The 20,816-nt window shown below is 37.9% G+C and overlaps 1 protein-coding gene across 2 annotated transcripts in view; it reads right to left on the bottom strand.

The window, feature by feature from the left end:
* Nucleotides 1-20,816, bottom strand: part of LOC128659377 (maternal DNA replication licensing factor mcm6) — a 232,207-nt gene that overhangs the window by 17,351 nt on the left and 194,040 nt on the right. For both annotated transcript variants that reach the window (XM_053713033.1, XM_053713032.1), the window contains exons 13-14: nucleotides 11,973-12,134; nucleotides 5,243-5,351 (exon numbers count right to left, since the gene is read on the bottom strand). In XM_053713033.1, the coding sequence (XP_053569008.1) occupies nucleotides 5,243-5,351; nucleotides 11,973-12,134 (271 nt within the window). The remainder of the gene's footprint in view (nucleotides 1-5,242; nucleotides 5,352-11,972; nucleotides 12,135-20,816) is intronic.

Raw genomic sequence — 20,816 nt, 5'->3', positions numbered from 1 at the left:
TAAACTGAGCTCTACCATTATTAACTCATTTGCATATACACAAACTACACAATTTCTTTTTTGTAAATAGATACCTAAAATATGCACCAGGAAAACAGTTGGCATAAGTTGGTCAACTGCTGTTCTTCCCTGTTACCAATTACCACGAATGAGACCCAAAATACATCCAGATTGTTTAAAGGGCTAAGATTAAATGTAATCAATGTTTAAAATAATGTGTAATGAAATAGATTCTACACTTTTCAAAATTATTTTAAAATGCCATGAAAACAAATACAGTATTATTTGGTTAGCTCTTGTATTCTTAAAATGACATTTTATACTTAAGGGGACAGTAAAGTCAAAAATAACCTTTCACAATTCAGAATGAGCATGCAATTTTTAACAGCTTTTGTACTTCAATTATCAAATTTGCTTTGATCTCTTGGTATCCTTTGATGAAGAGCAAACTTTGTAAGGTTGATAGCTTAAGAGCATACACTTTTCTTTAGCATTTTCTGGTAGCAGTTTGTGCAACTTTGTATAACATTGCCATAAACCCTACTAGGTAGACAAAGAAGCTTACAAGCATTCACGTCTTTAGGATTCTAGGATAGCAGTGTTTGCAACTATGTATACAATTACTATAAACATTATTGCAAACACTGCTGCCAGATGGCTAGACACACATGCACACTCCTGAGCTCAACTAGGTATTACTATTTAACAGAGGATACTAAAAGAACTAAGCAAAATCAATAATAAAATGAAATTGGAAAGTTGTTTAAAATGCTATGTTCTGCCCAATCTATTGAAGTTTAAATTTTGGCTTTACTGTCCCTTAAACTCAGAAACTAAGAACAAAAGGGGTTATATAAAAGCAGGAGAGAAAGGCAAATACAATTTGTCAGCAAATAAAATAAGAGAATGAAATAAATGACAAATAAAAAATTAGCTTAAAGGGACATTAAACCCAATTTTTTTCATTCATGATTTAGATAGAGCATGCCATTTTAAACTACTTAATTTACTTCTATTGTGTAATTTGCTTCATTCTCTTGATATACTTTGCCGAAAAGCATATCTAGATATGCTAAGTAACTGCCGTTTGGTTGCTGCACATAGATGCCTTGTCTGATTGGCTCACCCATGTGCATTGCTATTTCTTTAACAAAGGATATCTAAAGAATGAAGCAAATTAGATAATAGAAGTAAATTGGAATGTTGTTTAAAATTGTATTCTCCATCTAAATCATGAAATAATTTTTTTGGGTTTAGTGTCCCTTTAATTCCATATGCTTCAATACACAGTTTCACCACTAAATATTGAAAATAGACCAGTGTTTATTGATGTGATAACCTAGCTAGCTGTAATGCGGCCATCGGGTAAAAAAGTGTGCATCAACAGAGATTCAAGCAGATCTTGCTTTAAGTCCTTGGTCTCTGAAAGGTTAATTCTAATAGGTTCCTAAATATTCTCTCACTTTTGTAGTTTGGATTCAGTACTGGTGACTAAACCTGATAGGTTTTATGTCAGGTTAAATTGGTCATTAGTATTAAATAAATGGATAGTCTACACTACAATTATTATTTAAAAAGATACATAGATAACGCCTTTACCAACCATTCCCTAGCTTTGCACAACCAACATTGTTATATTAATATACTTTATAAACTCTAAACCTCTGCCTGTTTCTAAGCCACCACAGACAGTCTCTTATCACATGCTTTTTTATTTGCTTTTCCCAACAGGAGACTGCTAGTTCATGTGGTCCATCTAGATAACATTGTGTTCATGCCAGAGTAGTTATTTAAGAGTTAGCACAACACAGTACTAACTGCAAAACAATAGACAAATACAAAGTCATGTGATCAGGGGGCTGTCAGAAGATGCTTAGATACAAGGTAATCACAGAGGTAAAAGGTATATTAATATAAATGTGTTGGTTGTATACTGGGGAATAAGTAATACAGGGATTATCTATCTTTCAAAACAATTAAAATTATATTGTAGACAGTCCCTTTAAGATCTTTGCCATTTTAGGTATGAATACTATATTTGCTTGCTCTTTTCCTTTTAAAGGTCATGAGAGAGAATTATTTAGGTCAATGTAATCAAATCTATAGTGTCTATCAAAAACACCTCTAAAAAACAAAAATATAACATAATATTTCCCTCTTTCCATCAAGAGGTTGTGTGCATGTGTATATGTTGTGTGCCCCTGTTCCTCACAGTAAGTGCAATGTGTGCTGTCACTGGCTAGATCAGGTCACTTCTGATGATGCATATAAAGAGAATCTATTGCGCCATCCTCATAACCCCTAGGCAATAGGCATATTATGTAGATAATAAGTGTCATATTATGCACATTAGAGTAAGTGGATGAATATACTAAAACCACTGGCGTTCAGTTTATCACAGGTTTATATAACAATGCGCCAGTCTATTGTGCTCTCATGCTCAGCCTTAATGTTTCTAAAAGAATGAAGACTGAAGTGTTTTTTTGTTTTTTTATTATTTTTGTTGAGGACAATACAATAAAGTTAAAAACATTCACAATGTAAGGTACAATCATCTCAAATATTATATCATATTCAATAGTATTTAGTGTACCGGGGTTGCATAAGTCCACATTTTCTATCCCCTTGGGTTTAGATGGTCACTCTTGGGCCAGTAATAACAATGATTTAAAACTAGAGGTTTACCATGAACAAAACATAAGAAAAGTTTGCTTCTTAAGTAGAAATATAGCTTTAGCTTATTCAAGTTGAACAATAATTAAAAGAAGATACAAATGACCAGAACTGAATCAGTTTAGATTAAGATCATATACCCTAACATCTTGGTGTTATAAGAAGATAGGTTTCATGTGACTGCTCATTATAAGCCTTGATTATGTGTGATTGGTCCTCGTAGGATCTTTATAATTGGTTTGCTCAGTAATTGAAAAATACATTTTGTTTGTGGCTTTTTGAGTGCCTTTGGTCTAGTTAGAATGTAACATTGCTATTTCATCCCAGTCTTTTAAGACCTGCAAAAACAAGGAGTTGGCTAACTTGGGCAGCCGCTTTAATTGTATAAAAACTCCCATTCCTATGGTGACCTATCTTGTGGGAATGCCATCTCATGTTTTGCCACTTAAGTGATGGCGCTAAGCTACAGAATATTTCTCTCATGCGCTGCCCTGGCCGCGTCAGAAAAGATTGGTTGTGTGTTTGTAGTATATGTCCTCTGTTGGTTTCATTGATAGCTTCCTGCTGTGATTTATATGTAAGGGGGCTGAGTGTCCTCATTTAACCATGAGCTTGTTTTATATATCATCTGTCATTAAGACAGTGTGGCTACGCTACGCCCAATTAATATATGTTGCTGCTACTAAAGGATATTTCTCTAAGGTTGTAGTAGCCATATATAAGATATACTGTAGATCTAAAAGATGGTGCGCATATGAGCAGTAGAGAGAAAAATAAAATTCAAGGCAAGCAAGTTATTAAACCAAACAACAAAAAAAGAAAGGACATTTTCAATTGGAACAACGTTTTCTGACCTAAACATGCTTTAACTGCTGCAGTAACTCTAACCCTATGCTTATAATAAGCCCTATATATTGCTTATAGTAAGCGATTCTATCCTGTTAATCTAAAGCTTAATGCCAAAACACCTTTAACCGTGCAGCCTTGTAAATACTAACTTAATAGAAAATGCATTCTAATACAAACAAGTGCTATTTTTCCAAAACAGGAATGCTTTTGCCCATAGGATTTTATGTGCAAGATCTAGGACCAAACATCCTTAAGGTCTGTGCATCTCTGGGCATAACCGTCTGGTAAGGGAAAGTTTTATCTTGGACATGAAAGTCTCTTGAAGTGTTATCAAAGAGATGGTTCCAAGGCAAAGGAGGTCTTAATATGGGTACCTTGTAAGTTCTTCTGAGTTAAGCGGGACTGTGTAAAATGGAGGCCGTCTCCGGTTGGCTACTGTATTGGTCATAACCATCGGTCGATGTAATAGACCTGCCCGATGCTTGCTCTTCAGCCGTAGTCCCGTTGGGGACCCCCCCCGGGACTACAGCCAAGATGCGTTGCTCTTTTCTCCGGTGTTGCTTGCTCAGAAAGCCGGAGAGATCTTGGAGTGCTGATTTGATTGGCTTTTTCTCTGCGTTTGTTGTGTGCGAGCTGCCCAATATTTCTTGTGTCACCTTTGTGTAGTTATTCAGCTTGTGGTATACCTCAATCAATTGAGTATTGGGTTGTGCGGCTATCCCGGGCCCTAAGGACAGGTGGGACCCAAGAGACTTAGCTTGCTGTATTGCTGATACTTTCACTTGTGCTGGCAGCACTTTATTCATGAAAGCTTGTAGGTCCAGTGCCTTGTCTATCAGGTTTTGAAATAATGCCTCCAGCCTAAGAAATAGTAGATCTTGTTTGTTGGGAAGATTTTCTACCTACTTGTCAACCATGATGTTAATCATCTGTTTCCCTTCTTCTGCACGTCCGTGCTGTTTAATATGGTATTCTTATCAAAGACGGCAGAGTATATTATAAATAAAATAATCAAAGATGTCAGGGCAGGTTTGGAATACTATCAGATCTGGTAGAATACCCCGGGGATCCGGGGGGAAACGCTGCCTGTGAGATCGCCTCTGCTACAGGCCTCAGGTGTCCTTTTCCGACCCTGGGGTCATGAATACAGCAAAATGTTTTAGGTTTACGGTGTAGGTCACTCAGATTCACAAAATCAATCGTGTTGTTGTTAAATCCTGTAATTTTGGAGTTATAATTGGCGGATTATGATCTCTTCACCCAGAGATCCAGATAGAAGTGACTACACAGAGCCACTGCTAGGACATGCCCCTTGAATAGTTTTTGTTCCTGCATGTTATCTAAAACAAGATTAAAGTTTGTTCCCATAGTGTATTCATCAGCAGCATTATCTATGGTAATACAGTAGGTGCTAAAAATTACCAGGAGTACATCTTATTTTAAAGATAAGAAAAAATGCACCTCTTTCACTTCATATTCCTTGTTGGAATTTAGAATGTCTAGAAAGGCTTAGGAAAGTGCTTGTGTCTTCAGAACTGTGTAATTTATTGAAACATATGAATCATTGCTACCATATATACCTATGTATACCCATGCAGTCTCTTGAACCTATCTAGACATGCTTTCATGAAAAGGAGCTAAGGTTTAACAGAGAAGAACCAAGTATTATAGGTACATTTGATCACAGAACTTGTTTACCAGTCTCATTAGCAATTCTTACCTTCAATGTTTTTTTCATCTTCTTGATCAAAACTAACATCTGGCGTATCCACACGAATTATTGATTTATTTATCAATCTAAATGCTTCCTTGACATGCTTTGGTTGAACCTAAAGAAATATCAATATTTATCGATGCTTAAAATAATTCTATTATGCACTAGCAATTAGTGTCTAACTTTAATGGATTTGCACGTCTTAAGAAAATAAAAGCTACCACATAATGGGACATATAAATTAAACATATAAAATGCAGCAATTATTTCATCCATGGAATTGGTTTTAAGGATGCAATCCCTAGATAAGACATTAAAAAGGACATTAAACATTATTTATTAAAATATCAAACTTTTTTTTTTTTTTTTTTAAGTATGTGTAGTAAGAAAACTAAAATACAGAAAAAAAAATATGTTGACGGCAGATAAGAACCATAGGCCCAAAAAGTCTCCCCACATTTCTTATGTGTAAGCTTATGCTTATCCCAGACATTCTTGAATTCCCCCACAGTGTATTTACAATATCTAATTGATGTTTGTTCCATGAATCACCTACCCCTTCTGTGACGTGCCTCTGCAAATTACTCAATGGTGTTGGCCCCTTATTTTGGTCTTGCTCTCTTTGTGAAAAATGCCCACAACCCAGATTTGTAAGCTCCTTAATCTTTAAAATGTTCTATCGTATAACCCTTTTTCCTTCTCTCATTTAAGATTTACAGATTTGGCAAAATTATTGGTAAACCCAGCGATCCTACCCACCCCTTCTATTAACAAAAATCTATGCTATTTCCCTCCTGTAACAGAGGAAGAAGTCTCTGCACTCCTATCCTCGGCTCATCTCACAACCTGCCCACTTGACCCTATTCCTTCACAACTTATTCCCCCTCTCTCTGCTTCACTAACCCCTACCCTAACTCATCTCTTTAACCAATCTCTCACTGCTGGCACATTTCCGGACACATTCAAGCATGCGTCTATCATACAAATCCTAAAAAAGCCCTTCGCTTGACCCCTCCACGCCTTCTAACTATCGACCGGTATCCTTACTTCCCTTTGCTTCAAAATTATTGGAACGACTAGTCTATAATCGGCTAACTCAATTTCTCACAACTAACTCTTTACTTGATCCACTAAATCTGGTTTCCGCCCTAAACACTCAACAGAATCCGCTCTTGCTAAAGTAACACATGACCTGTTATCAGCTAAAGCAAAAGGCCATTACTCCTTACTAATTCTTCTTGACCTGTCCGCAGCTTTTGACACAGTTGACCATCCTCTCCTCCTAAAAATACTACATTCATTTGGCATCCGAGACACAGCCCTCTCCTGGTTTGCATCATATCTTTCAAACCGCTCGTTTTCAGTTTCCTTTAACAACATATCTTGTGATCCTATGCCTCTCTCAGTTGGAGTACCGCAAGGCTCTGTCTTGGGTCCCTTGCTTTTCTCTCTTTATACATCCTGCCTTGGAAAACTTATAGCCTCCTTTGGATTCCAGTACCACCTATATGCTGATGATACCCAAATCTATCTTTCCTCTCCTGATTCCTCTCCTGATATCTCTCCCTCTTAACTCAACCAGATTTCTGACTGCCTCTCTGCAATTTTCTCTTGGATGTCTCCACACAAAATCCAACTCAAGCTGTCCAAAACTGAGCTGCTTCTTATCCCCCCTCTTCGAGACATCCGACACCTGACATTTCTCTGATGGTTGGAGACTCTATTCTCAACACCTCACCCCAGGTCCGCTGCCTTGGGGTCACACTAGGCTCAGAACTCACATTCAACCCACATATACAAATGCTTACCAAATCCTGCCGTTCACACCTACGCAACATTTCCAGAATTCGTCCGTTCCTTACTCAAAAAACTACAAAAATACTTATTCATTCCCTCATCCTGTCACGCATTGATTATTGCAATCTACTCTTAAATGGCCTTCCAAAACACCGCCTCTCCTCCCTCCAATCTATTATGAATGCTTCTGCTAGACTCATCCACCTAAGTCGACGATCTACATCAGCTGCTCCGCTCTGCCAGTCTCTACACTGGCTCCCCATACACTCCAGAATACAATTTAAAGTATTAGCCCTAACCTACAAAGCACTCAACAGTCTAACTCCCAACTATATTTCCTCTCTCATCGTGAAATACTCCCCATCCCGTCCTCTTCGATCAACCTCTGACCTACATCTCTACACTCCTGTTATCTCTACATCTCACTCCTGCCTCCAAGACTTCGCACGTGCTGCTCCTGTCCTCTGGAACTCTCTACCCCGCTCCATCAGACTGTCTCCAACCTTGTATAGCTTCAGACGATCCTTGAAAACCCACCTATTCAGAGAGGCTTACCATCTCTCCTCCATCCTGCATCCAAACCAAGCTAATACATGAACTACCTGACTCACTGCTGCAAATACAACCGATGTAACAAGCTACCCCAACCTTATGTCTCTGCAACCTAAACCTATAGACTGTGAGCTCTCCGGAGCAGGGCCCTCTTCCTCCAGTGCTAGATTTGTTGAGTCTCGATATGTTTTGTATTTTATCACAAATCTTTGTCATTGTATACCCCTATCATTGTACCCAGCGCTACGGAATTTGGCGGCGCTATACAAATAAATGATCATTTTAAGAGAAAGAAAAAAAAAAAAAGCCTACCTGAAGTTTGCCAAAATGCATGTTGACATGCCACACTACTTTTGTTTCATCTGCCCAAGGGGAATTATCCCAGATGGAGAGCTTTTTGGCAAATCACAAGAACTCCATGTTTACAGAATGAAAAAAAGAAGCCTTCAAAAAAAACAAAAAAACACCACCATTCCTATCTTGAAACATGGAGGAAGCTCAGTGATGCTTTGGGATTTATTTGTCTCTGGCACTGGGTGCCTAGAATCTGTGCAGGTCATGATGAAATCAGAAGACTATCAAGGCATTTTAGAGTTCAACATACTGCCCAGTGTCAGAAAGCTGTGTCTCAGTCGCAGGTCATGGTTCTCCAGCAGGGTAATGACCCTAAACATACCTCAAAAATCACTCCAGAATGGATAAGAAGAAACCATCATTAGACTGTTGTGAAGTGGCCTTCTAAGAGTCCAGATCTGAATCCCATTGAACATTTGTGGAAAGAGCTAAAACTCAGTGTTGGGAAAAGGCACTTATCAACCCTGAGAAAACTTGAGCAGTTTGCGCAAGAAAAGCGGGCCAAAATCCCAGTCAAAAAGTGTAGAATTCTTATTCAGAGCTAGAATGCAGTTATGGTCTCTAAAAGCGGTGCTATAAATTATTAGGTTAAGGAGTACCAATATTTTTGTCCATTATATTTGTAATATGTAAAGGCATAAATCAAAAGTGAAGTCTGTTCTATTACATTTGAAATAAATAATGGTGGATACCAAATACTTTTGTCAATTTTTACTTAGTTCAAAGAAAATTGTGCGTTTTCCTTAAAAAGTGGAAGGATACCAATACTTTAGCCACATCTGTACATATTTAGGTAATTGAGACTATTTGTAAGTCTTACTTTTTAGTCTAGGTACCATCTTAGTAGCCTTCTTTTTGAACAATTTTTTAACCCCTTAACGACCAGCGTTGTACCCTGTATGTCACTACAGTCCTGGGCTTCTCAAAATAGCGAGATTGCACTATTTCTGCAGGCCCCACGAGTGGGGCAATGCATGAATAGATTTGCAGAGTTACAGATGCAGAGGAGGCCACTCTGTGGCCCTCTCTGCATCGGATAGTGGTGGTGGTGATCATTGGTGGGAGTGTAAGGAGGAGGCGGGTGGGTGGCCCATCGCTGGGGGAGGCGGGAGTGGGTGGGACTGCTCGGCTATGCTACAGGTTAAGAAAATAAAAGCTGGGAAGTGAGAGGGAAGAGGGAGAAAGGTATGTGGGATCTATTGTAGAAAAGGAATCTAGGAGGGGGGGCAGCTACACTACAGAAAAAATGATTAATGTTTTTTTATTTTTTTTTAAATATGCATATATTGAGGCAAACTGGGTACTGGCAGACAGCTGCCAGTACCTAAGATGGCTGCAAATAGGTAGAGGGGGAGGGATCCAACACTGCAAAAAATATTTAAAAAAATATATATATAAAAAAGTAGCCTTTTATTTTAGTACTTGCAGAATTTCTATCAGTACTTAAGATGGGGGTGACAATTTTGGGGTGGGGAGGGAAGAGAGCTGCTTGAGAGGGGTCAGGGGGAGGGATGTGTCAGGTGGGAGGCTGATCTCTACACTAAAGCTAAAATGAACCCTACAATCTACCTAATTAAGCCCTTCACTTCTGGGCATAATACAAGTGTGGTGCGCAGCGGAATTTAGCAGCCTTCTAATTACCAAAAAGCAATGCCAAAGCCAATATGTCTATTTCTGAACAAAGGGGATCCCTTAGAAGAATTTACAACCATTTGTGCCATGATTGCACAAGCTGTTTATAAACAATTTCAGTGATAAACCTTAAAATTGTGAAAAAAATCATTTATTTTATTTGATTGCATTTGGCAGTGAAATTGTGGAATGAAATATACCAAAATGGGCCTAGATCAATACTTTGGGTTGTCTACTAAAAAAAAAAAAAAAAGATATAGTTTTGAGAGATATAGATAGAGATTATATATATATATATATATATATATATATATATATATATATATATATATATATATATATATATATATATATATATATATATATATATATATATATATATATATATATATATATATAGGCTCTATTTACGCTTAAATGTAGTGATGGCAAAAATGCTAAAAATGCTCTGGTCTTTTGGGGAAGTTTTTGTCTGAAGTGTCCGGTCCTTATGGGGTTAATATATTTTGCTGATATGAAGATAAGGCAAAACTAGTGTTCTGCAAAGGGTCATAATAAACTTAATATCCCTCTTGCAAATGACTACAATCACGCATTCTACTGGCCTTCCTGCAATACAGCATTGTTTGCCAAACTTTGAATCATCTGAAATAATAATTCCCAGGTACTGTTCCAGAAATGAGTCTAATTAACCTTTGAATATTTTCTCTCCTAAAGGCATACTTTTGCCCCTCCACTAAGTGCACTCCATTTATTAAAAAGGGGACGCTAAAGACAAAATAAAGTTTTATGATTCAGGTACAGCATACAATTTTAAACAACTTTCCAATTTACTTCCACTATCAATTAATCCTCAGTCTTTTTATATGTACACTTTCTGAAGCACCAGCTCTTACTGAGCATGTGCAAGAGTTCACAGTGTATAAATATATAAATCTGTAATTGGCTGTCACATGATACAGTGGGTAGGGAAATAAAGCAACCTTAGAAATTTCTCAAAAAATAAATAATCCACTAATAGTTTGAAATTTAGACTAAATGCTATTGCACTGCCTTTGTTGTGAATTAGTAGATTATACAATTCCGCTGTATTTAATATTTTTTAAAGACACTTTGTTGTCCATCTTTAAGCCAACATTGTAACCACTTGAAAATGTTTTAATTCTACATCAAGGAAATGCAATTTATGAATAAGTATGTTGTGTAAGGCAATGCCAAATGCTTTTCAGAAACCTAGAAAATCTACATCTACTGCTCCACCCTGGTGTAACACTTTAGTCACATAGTGAAAGAATCAATTAGTTTAGTCTGATGATCTTCCTGAAGTAAAGTTGTGTTGATTTTGGTCCACTAAATAGTGTGTCATTATGGAAGTCATCATTCTTTCCTTTAAAAGAGTGGCCATTCATTTCCTTACTTCTGAAGTAAAAGTGGCAGACAGATGCAGAGCTAGCATTGGTGCCGCAGGTGCAGTCTCACCAGGGCCCAAGGGCTAGTAATGAGGCGTGAAACCCAAAATGTTTCTTTAATGATTCTGCTCTAGCATACACTTTTAAACAACGTTCCAATTTATTATCTAATTTGCTAAATGTTCTTGTTATCCTTTGTTGAAGAAGCATCAATGCACTACTGGGAGCAAGGAGGCATAAATGCGCAGCCACCAATCAGAAGCTCCTGAGCCTACCACTCTATACTTTTCAACAAAGTATGCAGAGAGAACAAAACTAATTAAATCTGGAAAATTGATAAAAAATCATATGCTCCATCTAAATCATGAAAAAATAATTGGGGTTCATGTCCCTTTAAGGCAGTCTGCAATTTGCTTATCTCCTACCACTCTACTGTCAACTGTTCGTTATTTTTGTTAAAACCTCCACTTACACTGCAGTATAGAAATGTTGTGTAAACGAGAGGCAGAAAGTAACCCCCAGTGGGGATGGCAGTGATAGAGAAATCCACTACTATCAGTCATTTGCCTGACTACATTGTCCTTTTAATGTTTTTCAATGACTTGTTATACCATCTGGATAACATTGCGTGTATTAGAATACACAAGTATCGGCCTATGTATATATTCAGAGAGGCCTTTATTTATATGTAGATAGGTAAGATAAGGAGGGTCATATCTATCTCTATATCACAAGAGAACATGATCAGCACCGTTATTCCTTAAGCCTTAGCACACATTAAGAGGAAAGCTTTTTACATTACAGTGCACCTGTACTAAAATAAACTAGCAACTAGCATTAACTGCTAAGTAAGCGTCAGAGGAATGTGCCACATCAATATTTTATACCTATTGATATTAAAAAAGCCCTTAACATACAGTACAATTTGCATTGACACCAGTAAAACAATCCGTTGCTGCATGTGTTAATGTTTACTGTAATATATGACTTACTTCATCTGAGCAATGTATTCTAGCCATGCTTTCAGATAACCTGATCATACTCTCAAGCTGTCTCACTGTAATCCTCCAGGATGATTTTGCAACTCCACTGCCATCCCGCTGCCTCAGTTTCCGATACTGCTGAACAAGAAACTCTTCCGCTTCCTTTGTTATCTTTAAATTTATACAGTTGTAACAGAAAATGTGAAAAAAAAGGATTAAAGATTTAAATTTATTAATTCAGCCTCACATACTTTCCTGCTTTAGCAACATGCAAAGACACAGCAAATGTATACAATATGCAAATTAAGTGACAATGGAAATCTACTTCACAACTGAATGACATGTGAGCATGGGTAACCATGCAAAAACGTATATATATATATACACACATCTAGATCTATGGTATATTTATTTCAAGGTGAAAATGTTACTCAGATGGAAGTGCAATCAACCTACAGTCACACAGAAAACTGAATGGTCTTAAAAGGAATACACCACTGGAAAAAACAAAACACAAAAAAAATAAAAAATAAAACAAAAAAAACTTTACCCCAAACTTCACATGCAAGCTGCACCAATGAGTCACCACAAATGGGTTTAACATATAGTTAAAGGGACATTATACTCATATGCTAAATCACTTGAAACTGATGCAGTATAACTGTAAAAAGCTGACAGGAAAATATCACCTGAGCATCTCTGTAAAAAAACATAATTTATGTAAGAACTTACCTGATAAATTCATTTCATATTGGCAAGAGTCCATGAGCTAGTGACGTATGGGATATACATTCCTACCAGGAGGGGCAAAGTTTCCCAAACCTCAAAATGCCTATAAATACACCCCCACAATTCAGTTTAACGAATTGCCAAGAAGTGGGGTGATAAGAAAGGAGCGAAAGCATCAACAAGGAATTGGAAATAATTGGGCTTTTTACAAAAAAATCATAACCACCATAAAAAGGGTGGGTCTCATGGACTCTTGCCAATATGAAAGAAATTAATTTATCAGGTAAATTCTTACATAAATTATGTTTTCTGTCATGTAATTGGCAAGAGTTCATGAGCTAGTGACGTATGGGATAGCAAATACCCAGGATGTGGAATTTCACGCAAGAGTCACTAGAGAAGGAGGGATAAAGAATAAAGACAGCCAATTCCGCTGAAAAATTAATCCACAACCCAAATCAAAAGTTTTAATCTTATAATGAGAAAAACAAATTATAAGCAGAAGAATCAAACTGAAACAGCTGCCTGAAGTACTTTTCTACTAAAAACTGCTTCTGAAGAAGAAAAAAACATTAAAATGGTAGAATTTAGTAAAAGTATGCAAAGAAGACCAAGTTGCTGCTTTGCAAATCTGATCAACAGAAGCTTCATTCTTAAAAACCCAGAAAGTGGAAACTGACCTAGTAGAATGAGCCGTAATCCTCTGAGGCGGGGATTTACCTGACTCCAAATAAGCATAATGAATCAAAAGCTTAACCAAGATGCCAAAGAAATGGCAGAAGCCTTCTGACCTTTCCTAGAACCAGAAAAGATAACAAATAGACTAGAAGTATTCCTGAAATCTTTAGTAGCTTCAACATAATATTTCAAAAACTCTTACCACATCCAAAGAATGTAAAGATCTCTCCTGAGAATTCTTAGGATTAGGACACAAAGAAGGGACAACAAATTCTCTACTAATGCATCTCATGGTGCTCTTCTAAACCATCCTGAAGAAACTGAAAAATTCTAGGAATTCTCAAATTCTCTTGGCATTCTTTTAGAAGAGCACCATGAGATGCAAGTCTTCCAAACTTGATAATAAATCTTTCTAGACACAGATTTACGAGCCTGCAACATAATATTAATCACAGAGTCAGAGAACCTCTATGACTAAGCACTAATCGTTCAATTTCCATAACATCAAATTTAATGATTTGATAACCTGATGGAAAAACGAACCTTGAGATTTAAGGTCTGGCCTTAATGGAAGTGGCCAAGGTTGGCAACTGGGCATCTGAACAAGATCCACATACCAAAACCTGAGCGGCCATGCTGGAGCCACCAGCAGCACAAACAATTGGTCCATGAGGATTTTGATAATCACTCTTGGAAGAAGAACCAGAGGCAGAAAAATATAGTCAGGTTGCTAACTCCAAGGAAGTGTCAATGCATCCACTGCTTTCGCCTGAGGATCCCTGGACCTGGATAGGTACTTGAGAAGTCTCTTGTTTAGATGAGATGCCATCAGATCTATTTTTGGAAGCCCCCATATCAGAACAATTTGAAAATACACATCTTGGTGAAGAGACCATTCTCCCAGATGTAAAGCTTGACAACAGAGATAATTCGCTTCCCAATTGTCTATACCTTGGATATGGACCGCAGAAATTAGACAGGAGCTGGATTTTGCCCAAGCAAGTATCCGAGATACTTCTTTCATAGCCTGAGCACTATGAGTCCCACCCTGATGATTGACATACGCCACAGTTGTGACATTGTCTGAAAACCAATAAACGTCTCTCTCTTCAAATAGAAGCCAAAACTGAAGAACTCTGAGAATCGCACAGAGTTCCAAAATATTGATTGGTAATCTCGCCTCTTGAGATTTCCAAGCCCCTTGTGCTGTCAGAGATCCCCAGACAGCTTCCCAACATAAAAGACTCGCATCTGTTGTGATCACGGTCCAGGTTGGATGAACCAAAGAGACCTGTAGAACTATACGATGGTGATCTAACCACCAAGTCAGAGATAGTTGAATATTGGGATTCAAGGATATTAAATGTGATATAGTAGAATAATCCCTGCACCATTAATTCATCATTAAAAACTGGAGAGGTCTCATATGAAAACGAGCAAAAGGAATCGAGTCCAATGCTGCAGTCATGAGACATAAAACTTCCATGCATATAGCTACTGAAGGAAATAATAGAGACTGAAGGTTCCGACAAACTGAACCCAATATAAATTGTCTCTTGTCTGTTAGAGACAAAGACATTGACACAATCTATCGGGAAACGTAAAAAAGGTGACCCTTGTCTGAGGAATCAAGGAACTTTTGGTAAAATGATCCTCCAACCATGTCTTTGAAGAAACAACAGAAGTTGAATCATATGAGATTCTGCAGAACGAAAAGACTGAGCAAGTACCACGATATCGTCCAAAAAAAGGAAACACCGAGAACCTTTGAAAAGATTCCTAGAGCTGTCTCTAGGCCAGAAAGGAAGAGCAACAAATTGGTAATGCTTGTCTAAAAAAGAGAACCTCAGAAAATGAAAACAGAATAACATAATTTATGTAAGAACTTACCTGATAAATTCATTTCTTTCATATTAGCAAGAGTCCATGAGCTAGTGACGTATGGGATATACATTCCTACCAGGAGGGGCAAAGTTTCCCAAACCTCAAAATGCCTATAAATACACCCCTCACCACACCCACAATTCAGTTTAACGAATAGCCAAGAAGTGGGGTGATAAAAAAAGTGCGAAAGCATATAAAATAAGGAATTGGAATAATTGTGCTTTATACAAAATCATAACCACCACAAAAAAAGGGCGGGCCTCATGGACTCTTGCTAATATGAAAGAAATGAATTTATCAGGTAAGTTCTTACATAAATTATGTTTTCTTTCATGTAATTAGCAAGAGTCCATGAGCTAGTGACGTATGGGATAATGACTACCCAAGATGTGGATCTTTCCACACAAGAGTCACTAGAGAGGGAGGGATAAAATAAAGACAGCCAATTCCTGCTGAAAATAATCCACACCCAAAATAAAGTTTAACGAAAAACATAAGCAGAAGATTCAAACTGAAACCGCTGCCTGAAGTACTTTTCTACCAAAAACTGCTTCAGAAGAAGAAAATACATCAAAATGGTAGAATTTAGTAAAAGTATGCAAAGAGGACCAAGTTGCTGCTTTGCAGATCTGGTCAACCGAAGCTTCATTCCTAAACGCCCAGGAAGTAGATACTGACCTAGTAGAATGAGCTGTAATTCTCTGAGGCGGAATTTTACCCGACTCAACATAGGCAAGATGAATTAAAGATTTCAACCAAGATGCCAAAGAAATGGCAGAAGCTTTCTGGCCTTTCCTAGAACCGGAAAAGATAACAAATAGACTAGAAGTCTTACGGAAAGATTTCGTAGCTTCAACATAATATTTCAAAGCTCTAACAACATCCAAAGAATGCAACGATTTCTCCTTAGAATTCTTAGGATTAGGACATAATGAAGGAACCACAATTTCTCTACTAATGTTGTTGGAATTCACAACTTTAGGTAAAAATTCAAAAGAAGTTCGCAACACCGCCTTATCCTGATGAAAAATCAGAAAAGGAGACTCACAAGAAAGAGCAGATAATTCAGAAACTCTTCTAGCAGAAGAGATGGCCAAAAAGGAACAAAACTTTCCAAGAAAGTAATTTAATGTCCAATGAATGCATAGGTTCAAACGGAGGAGCTTGAAGAGCTCCCAGAACCAAATTCAAACTCCAAGGAGGAGAAATTGACTTAATGACAGGTTTTATACGAACCAAAGCTTGTACAAAACAATGAATATCAGGAAGAATAGCAATCTTTCTGTGAAAAAGAACAGAAAGAGCAGAGATTTGTCCTTTCAAAGAACTTGCGGACAAACCCTTATCTAAACCATCCTGAAGAAACTGTAAAATTCTCGGTATTCTAAAAGAATGCCAAGAAAAATGATGAGAAAGACACCAAGAAATATAAGTCTTCCAGACTCTATAATATATCTCTCGAGATACAGATTTACGAGCCTGTAACATAGTATTAATCACGGAGTCAGAGAAACCTCTTTGACCAAGAATCAAGCGTTCAATCTCCATACCTTTAAATTTAAGGATTTCAGATCCTGATGGAAAAAAGGGCCTTGTGACAGAAGGTCTGGTCTTAACGGAAGAGTCCACGGTTGGCAAGAGGCCATCCGGACAAGATCCGCATACCAAAACCTGTGAGGCCATGCCGGAGCTACCAGCAGAACAAACGAGCATTCCTTCAGAATCTTGGAGATTACTCTTGGAAGAAGAACTAGAGGCGGAAAGATATAGGCAGGATGATACTTCCAAGGAAGTGATAATGCATCCACTGCCTCCGCCTGAGGATCCCGGGATCTGGACAGATACCTGGGAAGTTTCTTGTTTAGATGGGACGCCATCAGATCTATTTCTGGAAGTTCCCACATTTGAACAATCTGAAGAAATACCTCTGGGTGAAGAGACCATTCGCCCGGATGCAACGTTTGGCGACTGAGATAATCCGCTTCCCAATTGTCTACACCTGGGATATGAACCGCAGAGATTAGACAGGAGCTGGATTCCGCCCAAACCAAAATTCGAGATACTTCTTTCATAGCCAGAGGACTGTGAGTCCCTCCTTGATGATTGATGTATGCCACAGTTGTGACATTGTCTGTCTGAAAACAAATGAACGATTCTCTCTTCAGAAGAGGCCAAAACTGAAGAGCTCTGAAAATTGCACGGAGTTCCAAAATATTGATCGGTAATCTCACCTCCTGAGATTCCCAAACTCCTTGTGCCGTCAGAGATCCCCACACAGCTCCCCAACCTGTGAGACTTGCATCTGTTGAAATTACAGACCAGGTCGGAAGCACAAAAGAAGCCCCCTGAATTAAACGATGGTGATCTGTCCACCATGTTAGAGAGTGTCGAACAATCGGTTTTAAAGATATTAATTGAGATATCTTCGTGTAATCCTTGCACCATTGCTTCAGCATACAGAGCTGAAGAGGTCGCATATGAAAACGAGCAAAGGGGATCGCGTCCGATGCAGCAGTCATAAGACCTAGAATTTCCATGCATAAGGCTACCGAAGGGAATGATTGTGACTGAAGGTTTCGACAAGCTGTAATCAACTTTAGACGTCTCTTGTCTGATAAAGACAGAGTCATGGACACTGAATCCATCTGGAAACCCAGAAAGGTTACCCTTGTCTGAGGAATCAAAGAACTTTTTGGTAAATTGATCCTCCAACCATGATCTTGAAGAAACAACACAAGTCGATTCGTATGAGATTCTGCTAAATGTAAAGACTGAGCAAGTACCAAGATATCGTCCAAATAAGGAAATACCACAATACCCTGTTCTCTGATTACAGACAGCAGGGCACCGAGAACCTTTGTAAAAATTCTTGGAGCTGTAGCTAGGCCAAACGGCAGAGCCACAAATTGGTAATGCTTGTCCAGAAACGAGAATCTCAGGAACTGATAATGATCTGGATGAATCGGAATATGCAGATATGCATCCTGTAAATCTATCGTGGACATATAATTCCCTTGCTGAACAAAAGGTAAGATAGTCCTTACAGTTACCATCTTGAACGTTGGTATCCTTACATAACGATTCAATATTTTTAGATCCAGAACTGGTCTGAAAGAATTCTCCTTCTTTGGTACAATGAAGAGATTTGAATAAAACCCCATCCCCTGTTCCGGAACTGGAACTGGCATAATTACTCCAGTCAACTCTAGATCTGAAACACATTTCAGAAATGCTTGAGCTTTTACTGGATTTACTGGGACACGGGAAAGAAAAAATCTCTTTGCAGGAGGTCTCAACTTGAAACCAATTCTGTACCCTTCTGAAACAATGCTCTGAATCCAAAGATTGTGAACAGAATTGATCCAAATTTCCTTGAAAAAACGTAACCTGCCCCCTACCAGCTGAGCTGGAATGAGGGCCGCACCTTCATGTGGACTTAGAAGCAGGCTTTGCCTTTCTAGCTGGCTTAGATTTATTCCAGACTGGAGATGGTCTCCAAACTGAAACTGCTCCTGAGGATGAAGGATCAGGCTTTTGTTCTTTGTTGAAACGAAAGGAACGAAAACGATTATTAGCCCTGTTTTTACCTTTAGATTTTTTATCCTGTGGTAAAAAAGTTCCTTTCCCACCAGTAACAGTTGAAATAATGGAATCCAACTGAGAACCAAATAATTTGTTACCCTGGAAAGAAATGGAAAGTAAAGTTGATTTAGAAGCCATATCAGCATTCCAAGTTTTAAGCCATAAAGCTCTTCTAGCTAAAATAGCTAGAGACATAAACCTGACATCAACTCTGATAATATCAAAAATGGCATCACAGATAAAATTATTAGCATGCTGAAGAAGAATAATAATATCATGAGAATCACGATGTGTTACTTGTTGCGCTAAAGTTTCCAACCAAAAAGTTGAAGCTGCAGCAACATCAGCCAAAGATATAGCAGGTCTAAGAAGATTACCTGAACACAGATAAGCTTTTCTTAGAAAGGACTCAATTTTCCTATCTAGAGGATCCTTAAACGAAGTACCATCTGACGTAGGAATAGTAGTACGTTTAGCAAGGGTAGAAATAGCCCCATCAACTTTAGCGATCTTGTCCAAAAATTCTAATCTGTCAGACGGCACAGGATATAATTGCTTAAAACGTTTAGAAGGAGTAAATGAATTACCCAAATTATCCCATTCTTTGGAAATTACTGCAGAAATAGCATTAGGAACAGGAAAAACTTCTGGAATAACCACAGGAGCTTTAAATACCTTATCTAAACGTTTAGAATTAGTATCAAGAGGACCAGAATCCTCTATTTCTAAAGCAATTAGAACTTCTTTAAGTAAAGAACGAATAAATTCCATTTTAAATAAATATGAAGATTTATCAGCATCAACCTCAGAGACAGAATCCTCTGAACCAGAGGAGTCATCAGAATCAGAATGATGATGTTCATTTAAAAATTCATCTGTAGGGAGAGAAGTTTTAAAAGATTTTTTACGTTTACTAGAAGGAGAAATAACAGACATAGCCTTCTTTATGGATTCAGAAACAAAATCTCTTATATTATCAGGAACATTCTGCACCTTAGATGTTGAGGGAACTGCAACAGGCAATGGTACTTTACTAAAGGAAATATTATCTGCTTTAACAAGTTTGTCATGACAATCAATACAAACAACAGCTGGAGAAATAGCTACCAAAAGTTTACAGCAGATACACTTAGCTTTGGTAGATTCAGCACTTGACAGCGATTTTCCTGTAGTATCTTCTGGCTCAGATGCAACGTGAGACATCTTGCAATATGTAAGAGAAAAAACAACATATAAAGCAAAATTGATCAAATTCCTTAAATGACAGTTTCAGGAATGGGAAAGAATGCCAAAGAACAAGCTTCTAGCAACCAGAAGCAATAAAAAATGAGACTTAAATAATGTGGAGACAAAAGTGACGCCCATATTTTTTCGCGCCAAATAAGACGCCCACATTATTTGGCGCCTAAATGCTTTTTGGCGCAAAAAATGACGCCACATCCGGAACGCCGACTTTTTTGGCGCGAAATAACGTCAAAGAATGACGCAACTTCCGGCGACACGTATGACGCCGGAAACGGAAATAGAATTTTTGCGCCAAAAAAGTCCGCGCCAAGAATGACGCAATAAAATGAAGCATTTTCAGCCCCCGCGAGCCTAACAGCCCACAGGGAAAAAGTCAAATTTTAAGGTAAGAAAAAATGGTCAAATCAAAATGCATTATCCCAAATATGAAACTGACTGTCTGAAAATAAGGAAAGTTGAACATTCTGAGTCAAGGCAAATAAATGTTTGAATACATATATTTAGAACTTTATAAACAAAGTGCCCAACCATAGCTTGGAGTGTCACAGAAAATAAGACTTACTTACCCCAGGACACTCATCTACATATAGCAGATAGCCAAACCAGTACTGAAACGAGAATCAGCAGAGGTAATGGTATATATAAGAGTATATCGTCGATCTGAAAAGGGAGGTAAGAGATGAATCTCTACGACCGATAACAGAGAACCTATGAAATAGACCCCTTAGAAGGAGA

Source organism: Bombina bombina, chromosome 5 (assembly GCF_027579735.1).
Source record: "Bombina bombina isolate aBomBom1 chromosome 5, aBomBom1.pri, whole genome shotgun sequence".
In the NCBI taxonomy this organism is placed as follows: Eukaryota; Metazoa; Chordata; class Amphibia; order Anura; family Bombinatoridae; genus Bombina; species Bombina bombina.
Note: the sequence above shows the minus strand (reverse complement) of the source record. Positions and strands in the feature narration are given on the sequence as shown.